We start from the raw sequence: 13,025 nt of genomic DNA on the forward strand, positions 1-13,025 counted from the left end.
CTCCTGTTCATTTCTGCTAAAATGTGAAACAATGGATCAGGTCTAAGCATGTCTTTAGAACGTAAATGCAACATTTATACACAATCTTAGTGGCGGTACAGTATTAAAATACAGAACTGGGAGCCCAAAAGCGATAGTCTGAATTAGCTTTGCCACTAATTAACTGAGTTTTGGAAAGTCACTTTTAACCTTCCTGTGCTTAAGGTGCACATATAAAATGCAGACAATAACAGCACCCTTTAACATAGGGGTGTTAAAGATTAAATGGGTTGATCTTAGTACATAACTTCTTAGAAATAATGTTTGGCGAACAAGTGATAAATGTTTGTTAAGTAAGAAATAAAATCTACCACTGTGATTAAGATAAAGATACTCACCTTCTTTAAACTAAGTTATGCTTATTCAAGGGAAAAAGTCTGCAAATGTAGACCTTTCATAAATATTATCTACAGTCCACACAGATATGATAATACTGGTATACAGAATGCTGAATCACATGCTTAGAAACCATCAAATAAGGTGGGTTTCAAAAAAATTAGGTCAGAAAATATGACTTCTCCCTTATCTTTTTCCATAAAGGAACTGTATTAAGTTATGTATTTTGTACTATTTTTTTTTTTTTTTTTTTTTGCGGTACGCAGGCCTCTCACCGCTGTGGCCCCTCCCGCTGCGGAGCACAGGCTCCGGACGCGCAGGCTCAGCGGCTATGGCTCACAGGCCCAGCCGCTCCACGGGATCTTCCCGGACCCGGGGCATGAACCCATGTCCCCTGCATCGGCAGGCAGACTCTCAATCACTGCGCCACCAGGGAAGCCCCTCTGTATTTTGTACATTTGACAGCAGTCAAATGAAATCCTATGGTAAAGACTTAGGGGATGATTGGTAAAATACAGTTTGACTCTATTTTCTTCCTTTTTCATATTTACCTGTATAATGGCAGCATCTATCGAGGCCTGTAAAACTGTGAACCCTGAGGACCAGTACTGAACAGCCTCACATGATTTGGAACAGCCAGCTATGGAGAAAAAAATGTGAGACATAAGATTCTGCAATATACACGTGTTTTCTTTAAAGGCAGCACACATGGGGTTACCAAAGTAATATAATCAATCAGTCTCTACAGGACCAAAGAAAATAAGCAATGGCCCTCCAAAGGCAAAGAAAATCTATCACGTTCCTTATTGTTTACTTCAAATTTTTGAAATTAAAGAGTTACATGTGTTAGGATACTGAATCGTAAGTGAATACAAATGGAAAGAAATTAATGGTAAACATAGTTATTTAAAATAAATCAGTTTTCTGTTTTAAGGCAAGCCATTCTACAATGACTTATCAGCTTTAAAGCTCTTCCAGATGCAAGGGCAAGTCCAGGTGAACAGCACAGAAAAAAAGAAAAATTCTATAAGGGCTTTGCGGGATCAAGGCACAAATACAGTACTTAACAGTGACTTTAACATTAGTCAAGAAGTGTTTGTGGTTGATAATTATCTTTGGAATTAGGCAGTGAAGGCTGTTTTCCACGTTTCCAACATAAAACTAATAAAGTTTATTGGTGGAAGACCTTGAGATTTTAAAGGTATGTGCCATACCACATATGAAAACAATTACGTGGAGAAAAGAACAGACTTAGAATGTCATGTAATTCAAGATAAAAGTTTGTTTTGTTACTGTAAACAATATAAATGTATTAAAGTTAAAGTGGATGTTACATAAATTATACTTCATATTATACATATAGATGTAGATAGATAAATATACACATATTTTTATGCTACAGTTGACAGTCTTCTTATCTGAATAACTATTATTTAAAATGCCAATGGTGGACACCATCAAATTTTGCATAGGAACTTAAGAGCAGCAAAAATGGGAATTTAATTCATTTTCATTGATTCCTGAGGGCCATTTACCTCTTGAATCCATATAAACAGAAGATACTGGAATCATATCAGGAAAAAAACGGAGTTCATAGGACATGGAGTCTTTGAAAACCACACCTACAAAGTTGCTGGATTTAGAAAGACTGGATGCTAGCAATCCTTCTTCACTTGTATATTCTTCGGTAATTATGACTGTAAAATAGGATAACAGTTTAGTGAGCTCACAAAGTTGAGTAGTTTATTGTAATACAACACACCGAGTTTAACATTATATTTGATGAATGTAATATTTTATAAGCACTTGTTTGATGCTCTAACTTCTTAGAAAAGGAATACAGCTCTCCTAAAAAAACCCCTAAAAAATGGACATTAACAGAGTGCAATTTTACAGACACTATTTCCTAGCTGTCATTTGATTACATAAATTATGTATGTGTCATGTAACGCATAAGTTATCAACATAATAAAATAGATCATATACTTTATATGCAATATATGTAGATCACTTATCTACGTCCACGTAAAACCGTACAAATAACTCCTTGACAAATGAGCGGATATTTTATTTTCAAATATTCCTTCTTATGAAGAAAATTCCATAATCCTTCCTCAGAAACTAAATATGTATTTTAGTAACTATGACACACTCTTCTTTGAATAAAAGTTGCCATTTAAACCCAATACTGCTTGTTCCTTTCTTAGAAGATCCATGAAAAAATACTGTAATCATCATTCAGCTCTTTTCACATCAATAATCTTAATTTTTAAACATTTTCTTGAAGTTTTATTTACAAGCAAGCAGTCTTCACTACAGGAGGTTCAGAACATGTCATGAAATGGGGAGAAAAACATAGGATCAGTACTTAACTTTACTACTTATTAGCTGTGTGAGAACAGGTAAGCAATTTAATTCCCTGAACTTTAGTATCCTCACCCACAATACCTAGCTGATCACAAGGGGGTTGTTAATATCAAATGTAGTTACAGACATGAAAATGCTTTGTAAATTATTAAGTATTACTTAAATGTTAATTCTCATGATTTTCCAGACCCTTGAAGGTGTACATGGAACTCCAGGATTGATCTGAAGCAAGAGGGTGTTAATCCAACACCCTACCAGTTAAGTTGCCACGTATGGATGCACAATCTCACGTCCAGAGTTCTGCCATTAAAAAGACAGAACTTAAAAAAAAAATCTACATACATTTCTACTATTCTGGCATATAACTTAATACACACTCACTTGGATTTCTTTAGCATATATACTTTGGTCCTACTCAGAATTACCAATGAATTTCATTCTCAACGTTTCTGATGAGTTCTTCTTAGCTGACATGCTAAATTCTTATGGGTACCATGCTGCTTATGCTTAATATGATAAACCAACAAGTGTATTCTATACTAGTAAGATAAAAATATTAAATAGTAATTCACCAGAAAGAAACCACTGGGGAGAAAGCTATCTGGCTCATGGTTGTATAAACGCCTTCTATTCAGTGACACATTATCCAATAATGTGTGACACACACTAGAAGTCAATTACAACTAACAATCCTATATGATGGAGGATAACAGGTTATTTTCTTATTTTCTACAATTCAGCATTTCATTAAATCAATCATCCTGGCATCGGCATTACTGTCTTTACCATGTATTTCTAGTTTCTTAATAGTTACGTGAGTCAGAATCAAAATGAAATATTCCTTCAAATCTTTTATACTATACAAATATGCTCATTTTATAAACGGTCTATGAATTAAATATAAAATATTAAAACATAAAATATGCTTCCTATTACCAAGACTACAAATTAAAGTTTCACAAGAATCATAAGGCAGCAGAATTAAATGATGTTAGTATTTCTATAAAACTATGTTTTGGTGAAAGGACATTTATCTAAATGTTAAGAATGGTATTTACTCAATAAAGCAAACAGCAAAATACTGAAGAGGCTTTCTGCAAGAGACAGAATACACATGTAAACTCACAATACCGTTAGGAAGGTGATCAGTAGAAACCTTCTGCATGATGTCTCTTGTAATATTAGTCACTGGTGTAAATCCAAGAATTACGTTAGAGAGGACAGATTTGTCCATGGGGTTAAGTTCCATGTCAGGCACTTCTTCATATTTCTTATTTGGATGCATCATGCTAACTAATATTAACCAAAATAAAAAAAATAGTGGAAAAAGAATTTCCTATAATAAAGGAAACAAACAAAATGATTACAAAATATAACAATGGCAGCAAAAATCATCAAGATTTCTATGAATATAACTAATACTAACAAAAAAACATGAGGAACTTGGGTCTCCTTTCTTAAGTACAAAAAATAAAAGCAATTCTATCCTAAAAGAAATACTGTGCTGAACCTAACCCAACAGCATATGAATTTTTCCTTTACATTCAATTTTACTAAAATATTTTAAAATTCAAGTCACCATAATACATTTAAATGACATAAAAGCTAACATTTAAACATCTTAGATTACTAATATAAAATATAATAATAAATTTACTCATACCTGACTTTATTCAAAGTAACTTACCAAACATCTGTAATAGGGATCACCATAAAAATGTCTTTATTCAAGTCTGAATTAAAACTCATGCTTTAATTACAGCTAAGCTTCTACTACTAAAACTATACTCAATTATATTCAGTAGTCAACTTTAATAGGGATGAACTCATCATTGTTCCATCTTGCTGTTTACTTGTTCTGCTGGCTTCAGGAGAAGATCAACAATACCATTCCATCCTTTAAAATCACTATTAACTGGTTAGCCAGAGTTCTTACTTTCTTTCACCTTTTAAAGTAATGTATGCCAAATAAATAAATAATAGAGTCATGTATGCTTGTGGGAACAAATATGTGACATAATTTTAGTAATTATGGGCAATTCAATCCAGAGTCCAAAAGATGGCCGGCCATAAGGAATAAACTGTGGAATAATGTTCCATGAAGTTATCTGCAGAATTTATTTTTCATTCCATGAAACGGGAAATGCATGCCTCAAGGTTCAAAATCAAGCACTGATATTAGAAATTAACTAATTTTAGACATCGTTATTAAAATTTTTGACATTCAGAAAACATGGGATAATTTAGATATTTTTCTGAGGCCAACGTACCAAGTTTTTACAAGCAAGTTAAAGGGACCTAAGAATATAAAATTATAATAAAAATGTATCCAGCAAAACAAATTATCTTTTAAAGATGGAACATATTAATGCAAAATAAACTGCAATAAGACATAATGGTCATTTAACTTACCTGAACGCTACTTTTTTTAGTCCTGCATTTAACTAGGTAATTCTTCAGTAGGAGTGTTCTGGTCTGTCTCCAAACTCCAACTTCCCGAATTGCAGTAGCCATGTTTTCTGGATTAGTTTACTAAAGAAAGGAGATTGGAAAAAAAGAAATTGGAACCACACAGTCAAGTATATGCCATTTCTAATGTCAAAGACAGACAGATTCTTCAGCCTCAGGCTGGATAGTTAAGCACACTCCACACTGTCTCTCCTACCCGGACAGAAGGCATGGAACGGTAACGTGAAGATCCTGAAAAGTAAATAGTAGCATGTGAAACAAGGGGGAACCGGAATGCCACTTCTTCTCTTCCAGTGTCCTCTAAACTGAACGCACTGGAAGTGGGCACTGGGACACAGAGAAAGCTCCGGAGGAAGCTCTCTAGTTCTGGCTCGGTAGGAAACGGAAGTCTTCTGCTCACGGAGAACGAGGAAACACCCAGTCTTTTATTCTTTTCTACATTCTCCTGTGCCCTTGTCCCCAAGCAACCCCGTTTACAGCAGTGTCAGACTGCAGTGATGAAAGATGAACCCAGCCAAACTCTCTCCTCTGAGTGGAGCTTCTTCCACAAGGGTTGGGGGACAAAGCCCGCCGCTTTCTGCTCTGCTTCCTTCCAGCCACAGGGCCCTGAATGCGGCACATGCAGTCGCCGAAGTGCGTGGCCCGGTGGGGCAGGAAAACCCTATCTTGGCAGCTGGAAGATGGAAAAGAGGAGCCACAGGGAATCAAAAAGTAGCAGGGAGAGCAAATGAAACGAGGAGTTCAGGGAAGTAACGCAATGAAGTTGTTTATTAGCTCCTGTACTAACACCCAATCTGGGTAAACGTGGATCTGATCCTGCTCTGTGCACCAAACACTTGAGGAACTGAATTCACAGACAGACCCACTGCCCAGATCCAGATGGGTCACTGGGCGGCACACACGGACAGATCCAAACTGCACTGCAAAGGCTTCTGAAAACTAAACCGAAATTAGAACCACAGTTCAGAGAATGTGGGCAGAAACTGAAGACCTGAACCTAACCAGGTGGACAGCACACTAAAAGAAGACATCGATGCTCTCTACGGGATGAAAACAAAACCCGCAGTCTCACACAACCCAAAATGACTCCGGTAATGAAGCATCTGAAAATGTCAACTCTACCCACAGGTGCCACTGCCAAGATGACACAGATTTTGAAATTATCTGACTAAAACTTTAAAGCAGCTATTTAAAAAGTGCTCCAGCAAACAATGGCAAGAAAACATTCATTTCGTTCTTGAAAACAATGAAAGTGTCAGCAAAGAAACAAGATATCAAGCAGCACCAAACAGTAATTTTAGAACAGAAAAACACAGCAACAAATAAACAAAATCCATAGAATGGGCTCAAAAACAGAATGGAGACAACAGAAAAACAGTCAGTAAACTTGATAGATCAAGAGAGGCTACTCAATCTGAACAAAAGAGAGAAAAGAGGTTTTGTTGTTGTTGTTGTTGTTGTTTTAACAATTAACAGTACCTCAGAGAACTGTGAGACAATAACAAACGGTCTAACATTCAAACGATCAGAGACCCAGAAAGAGAGAAGTGTGTTAATGCTGCAAAACATATTTACAGAATTACTGGCTGAAAACTTCCCAGATTTGGCCAGAGATGAAACACCTAAGAGTTTCAAGAAGCTTGATGAAACCCAGACAGGATAAATCGAAGGAAATCCACATTCAAACACATCGTGATTAAACTGCTAAAAATTAAAGACAGTGAAAAATCTTGAAAGCAGCCAGAGAATAACCACTGCATCACCTACAGGAATACTGCTTTGAATGAGAGCAAATTTCTCATAAGAAACTCCATGGCTCAACTGGGTACTCATACCCTGCTGGCGGGACTGCAAAGTGGTTTAGCTGCTGAGGAGAACAGTTTGGCCGTTCCCCAAAAGTTAAACAGAGTTCCTACATGATCCCACTATTCCATGGGGACTCAAACAAGTGCACGTTCACGCAGGGTCACAACTGCCAAGACGAAGAAACAGCCCAAATGTCTACCAACAGACGAAGGGAAAAACAAATCGTGGTGTATACGCACAATGGTTTACTATTTACCGTAAAGAGGAATGCAGTACTGATACATGCTACAACGTGGATGAACCTCCAAAACATTACGTTAAGTGAAAGAAGCCAGACACAAAAGGTCAAATAGGATTCCACTTATATGAAATTTCCAGAATACATAAATCCGCAGAAATGGAATGCAGACCAGTAGTTGCCAGAGGAGAAGGGGAGAAAGTGCTTAATGAGTACAGGGTTTCACTTTGGAGTGACGGAAACAAGTTTCACCTCGGTATACTTTTTGAGCTGTATGACCTAAATCACCGCATCACAGGCCCAGTAGCCCTCTTCCAGGCTAAGCTGACCCTCTGGAGGCCCCTGGGGCCCCTTCTGCGAGTGGACCTCTGTTGGAGCCACGTCGCAGGTCTTCAAAGAGGTTATATGCAAGCAGAAGCCAGCCTGGCCGGGCTGCCGAGTGCACTCTCCGTGGTCCCTACTCCAAATGGCTCGGCCCCGTCACCTAAAAAGGTATCGAGAGGGCAGCTTGGAGGAGACACCAAAAAAGTCCCACTAAGCCTTCTTCAGAGAGATATTTGTTCTTTGTTTTATCTAAAGCTATTTGATGGCAGCCACTGGTGTGACCCCCCTCTACAACAAGAACAGTCTGTTCCAAGCTGGCTGACTGTCTCCACCTGGATAAAAAAGCAGGCAACTTTTTAGAGGCAGCTTGTCTTACCCCCGAAAAGGCAATATACATAATTAAAGTTTGGATCAAATAAACATCCTCTTTATATGTACAGTAGAGAGCTTTGTCTTAAATTTAGCGATGAGATTTAGACAACTTTTATTCCTTCTGTGTTTTTTTCTATTTTCTCAATTTTCCCATCAATATGTGTTCCTTATATGGTGGGGAAAAAAAGTAATTACACAATTAGACGTACTGTAAAAATATTAAATGAGTAAATTAAAAAGAGCAAAATTGCAGCAGCCAAGAAAGGAGGATACACTCAATAAATTCTTCCAACAGCCTCATTCCTGTTAGATCAGATCCTGCAATGAGTTGGTGATCATCTCTAGGCCGATGAAAGAAAGGAAGAGAGGAAGGAGGGAAGGAGGGAGGGTGGAAGGTAGAGAGAGGCAGACGGATCACACTCATTCGAGGATGATTTACTATGAAACATAGAAACACTAACCAATTTAACAGCAAGAACATTCTCAAGTTATCTGCCAAAACACATTGATTTAGTGGGAGCCACTGAATTATTCATTCAAATTGAACGCTGCCTACTTGATGCTTCATTTTTAGAAAACAGGCCCCTCCTAAAGCAGCTGATGGACTCACAGTATTCTTCCTTCCTTTGAGAACTGCTCCCTGGACTCAGGGTTGAGTCTTTAACAGCCTTGCCTGAAGCCCATGAACCTGTGCACACACCCCGCCATTCCACCAGACACACCACGACTACCATCACCACGACCACCTCTGAGCGGTAGCACTTAAGTTTTCTCCGGGTAGAGAGGAATTTTTAACTAAGAGACCCAGAGACTGGGACTCATGGAAACAGTTAGATTAATAGAGGCATTTAAGAAAGTTCATACATTCTCGGTACTAAGCTTTCCCCTAAGGTTTGATACCTACTGTGTCCAAAACCTGATTCTTCTTCCTTGGACTATGTGAAATGCCCTATTATCTACCCAGTATATTTTATTTTCACTTAAGCTGGCCAGCTTAAGATCAGTTTCTATTTCTCGCATCAAAGGACTCAACCAGTGTAACAGTATAATGTGTTCTTAACTCCATGGTTAGAAAACTCCGAAGGATAACAGCGGTTTTCAAAGTGAAGTGTGTCAGGAACAAAGGGAAATGTTAAAGACCCACATGCCTCCCTGCCTACTAAGTGTACAATTCCACTGACGCTAACGGGAGTGAGCGTGCAGGGCCCGATAAAAAGTGGAGAACCACTGATGTAGTTTTTAAAGTAGCTTTAAAGTAATATTAACAGGGAAACGTCTCTGCAGAAGATGATATACAATGACTAATCAAAGGAGTCACTTCAGTGTCTATTCAGCCTCAGTTTTGTCCTTTCTTCCAAAGCACAAAATCCCTTCTGAAGCAAAAGGTGTTTTCATGCTGTTTTCCTTTTGCCCCTGAGCTCTATTCTAGGTAGATTTTTCTTCCTCATCATTTTTCCTCAGCCAGAACGTCTTCTGTCTCAGCGCAGAAAGAATTCAGGGAGAGGCAGAGTGAGAGGGAAGGAAGAGTGTGTGACGCTTGTGAGAGATACAAGCCCACAGGCAAGGGAGTGCCGCCCTGAGAACTCAGCGGGCTACATTTTTATAAGCAAAGGAAAAGTGGGGAGGGGGCAAAAGACCACCTTCTTTTCATTCTTCAAGTCTTCCACTATTAACTCCTCCTACATGGTGGGCGGGGGAGTTTTTGACCCCATATGGCCCAACCGGGATCGTCATGGCGCTATGGAAAGGAGCAAAACGGCGGCACTGTTCCACATACTATGATATTGTAAATTATTTCAGGTTTTGGTGTAATGTCACCTTTCCCCGATATCTCTGCTCTTAGTGCATGCAGACATGTAAGCCCCTTCTCAAGGATCATTAACTTGCCGGCTTCACTTGCCGGCAGGATGTGGGTCTCATGCCACCATTGTTTTATTGTTTGGGGGCATGTCTCGTGCGTCTGCTGCTTGGTTCTGTTGTTAAGCAAACCTGCTTTCTTGCGTGACTGTTAACTTACAGGGTCTCCCATACTTTTTGATTTATGATCCCCTAGTGGGATTAACTATTTAATTACCTACTTTGTGTCCCTACTCTGTTCCTGTCAGAATGACCAAAAGAATAAATACACATAAAGCTGAAAATGGTGCCTGGAACATGGCAAGTAATTACACATGTTGATCACTGCTGTCTATAAAAGTAGTATAACTAATATCCTCAAGGGATATCATACTCATGAAACAAGGACAAAGCAATGAAGAGAAAGCTGCGAGAGAATTTGGAAATGGAACAGACAGATAGAAATAAAATTCTTGCTAGCTGGGGAGAATGCCAAATTGGTGAGTTAGAATGAAGACGGAGTCAAGGAGATTCCCCCAGAATGGATGGCCAAAGGACAAAGGGAAGAAAATGCTGACCAGAAAGTACTCTGTTGTGAAGTATATAGATGAATCAGTGTTATGACTCACCTGCACAAACTGATGCTTCTTATATTCATAAGCTCCAGTCTAATCATGTGAAAAATGTTAAATTTCAATAACCTTGAACTTCCATCTACTCAAATTATTAAAACAAAACATCTTAAAGAAGAAAAATCAATTGACTGCCTGTTTTCTTCGAGAAAGTAAACACCTGGTTTGGGTGTTTGAAAACTAAAATGAAACATTCTTAACATTGATCCTTCATTAACTTTTAGTTTAATGTTCACCTAACCAGTACCTTCAAAGCTGTAGACAGGTTTTTATGAACTGACCACAATGAACCTCTTTGCCCACCTGGGCACCCACAACCCACAGAGTCTAAGCAGGTGCAATTTGAAGAGGGTCGTGGGGAATAAATCAGGCGAGGGTGGCTCTGCATCATGATGTGAAGCAGTAACTACTGTAAAAGGCTCCTTGCAAACCACACGTGCTGAGGGAAATATTGTGCTGCTTCTTCAAGTGCTGAGACCACAGTGTCTCTGAGAATTAATGTTTGTCCTTTGGGAGAAGACAGAAGGAAAAAGAAAAGAGGGGAGCCTGCACCTCCCACTGGTGGGGTGATCATACAGTCCCCTCTGCTGCCCCCGCCCCACACTGCTTTGCAGGGTAGGGAGGGGGAATTTGGGATGGAGGAAGGATATGGGAAGGCAGTGCTTTCTATACTGAAGACCTCTGCCGAAGATAAAGAGACGGTGTCTGAGCTGAAACCGAGCCCTATGGGCGGGGCAGTGAGGTTTCCTGAAAGAAAGGTGGAAATCCACCCCGCAGAGGTGACACGAAAGTGGCTCTTCTGACTCAAGTGCACAGCTGAAAACGGGGCTGCAAAGTTAGCAACGAGGCACGGCCAGCAAGGGGACATCTGTAAAAAGTTTAACTTGTCCTGTGCCTTTTCCTGGACCAAAAGAAAACCCATATTTAGCATAAAGCTCTAAATTTCCTCTTTCTACACTGTAATTCCCCTTAATTATCCCGAACGTTATAGCCTTATGTGGTGAGATTCAAAAGGACAAAAGCAAAAGGCAGTAAAGGATGCTTGGCCTGCCCCGCATTTAACGGCTGTAAGTGGGAAAAGAATCATACAGTCAACATCCAGCAGGAGTTTACTCACAAGTAACAGTTCACACAAGCCCAGGGCATTGTAAATAGAGACGACCAGACAACCGGAAAAAAGCAGCTTTTTGAGTAGACAACACATGTAAGACCTCTTTTGCAACGTATATTAGAAGAGGACCCTTGAAAGCACAAGTTAACAACTTAAGTACAATAAAACTTCTAACGGCATATTTTTAACAAATTGTACTTTTTGGAAAACTTATAATACTTGATACAGTTCCAAAGTCTTACCAAGGCAGTACCTTTAAAACTCTTTAACAAAGCCAATTCTTAACTGCTCAAGAACTATGACAAAGACATAGAAGTAAGGGTACAAAATTATTTTTAAGAATCTTTAAAGTGTCTTTCCATTGCTCCACAGCATATCTGGGCAATGTGTTAAGCTTGTTATAGAGCTTTAAATAATAATTAGTTTTATACACCTAGTATCACTTAAGGTTTAATTAAATATTTAACTTTTTGCTGGAGGAAGGAGGGAACGAAAAGTGCTCACTGAACTGAGAAAGCACCTTGAGACCGAAACACAAAACAAACGAGGCAGGCATTTCCACATAATCAATGGATCAGTTTATTACAGGGTAACTTACTCACAGGGTGGGCTCGGGATCAGGGGACAACGACCCGCAGCTGCACTCCCCACCGGCGGGCCACTGGGATGACTTTATGGTTAACCTAGAGTATGGAGGCAGGTGCTTGGAAACGGGACGTGTACTCCTAAGTCAAAATTCATGAATGGGTAACTAGTCTCGTGGGCGCCGGGAATATACATCATCATTGTTTGGGGACTAACGGAGCATAGAGGCCACCTGATCCTAACGATTATTAAAACAGTTTCTATTAACTGCAAAGCCTTGACAACAGAGAAGTGACTTACTGCACAGTTCAGTCCTGGGTAGGGTGGGTGAAAGGACAGGATAAACTGTAAGAGCCCAGGGTGGCGTCAGTAATGCTAACAGCCACATATCCATACTTTTCCTAGATAAAAATAATTCACATTAAATCTAATAAATTGCAAGAAAACTGAAAGCCCACTAAAGCCCATCTTCCTTTTCTAATGTATTAATAGTTGACTTAAAGACTAAATTTACATAAACCAAAATTCAGTATCAGAAATTCACTACTGTATTAAAGAAACACTGATTACTATATTATATGTGCTATGAAATATATTTCACCTTTCTCAAAGCAGTAAAAATGTGCATGACCTTTAGAAATAACTGTCAGAAAAAATTATCTAGAAAGTATTAATTTTAGTTCTGAGAGGAACAAATTAAGATTATATCCTATAAAACAAAGGAATTGAGCCATCCGAATGTTCACAGCCATCCTGGCAAAAGATGTGGTCAGTCACCTTAGCAAGTTTGAAAAGATTCCTGGAAAGGATCTTAGCTGAACGTATCCTCAACAGACGACTATTAGAGGTGACTTCTGATCCACCCAAGCAGAGCTGATTATTACTCCTTTGTTCCAATATATAAACTGTA

The 13,025-nt window shown here is 38.9% G+C and overlaps 1 protein-coding gene across 5 annotated transcripts in view; it reads right to left on the reverse strand.

The window, feature by feature from the left end:
* The window catches only part of ABCA5 (ATP binding cassette subfamily A member 5), a 64,695-nt gene that overhangs the window by 48,253 nt on the left and 3,417 nt on the right, over positions 1 to 13,025 (reverse strand). For 2 of the 5 annotated variants that reach the window (XM_081220466.1, XM_081220470.1), the window contains exons 2-5: positions 5,155 to 5,274; positions 3,874 to 4,078; positions 1,911 to 2,072; positions 927 to 1,015 (exon numbers count right to left, since the gene is read on the reverse strand). In XM_081220466.1, coding sequence (XP_081076592.1) covers positions 927 to 1,015; positions 1,911 to 2,072; positions 3,874 to 4,078; positions 5,155 to 5,256 — 558 coding nt within the window. In that variant the 5' untranslated portion in view covers positions 5,257 to 5,274. Of the gene's footprint in view, positions 1 to 926; positions 1,016 to 1,910; positions 2,073 to 3,868; positions 4,079 to 5,154; positions 5,275 to 5,407; positions 5,441 to 12,415; positions 12,517 to 13,025 lie in introns of those variants that run through there. The other 3 variants (XM_081220467.1, XM_081220468.1, XM_081220469.1) reach the window with 3 other exon arrangements.

Source organism: Mesoplodon bidens (genome assembly GCF_964165515.1).
Source record: "Mesoplodon bidens genome assembly, chromosome: 19".
Lineage (NCBI taxonomy): Eukaryota > Metazoa > Chordata > Mammalia > Artiodactyla > Ziphiidae > Mesoplodon > Mesoplodon bidens.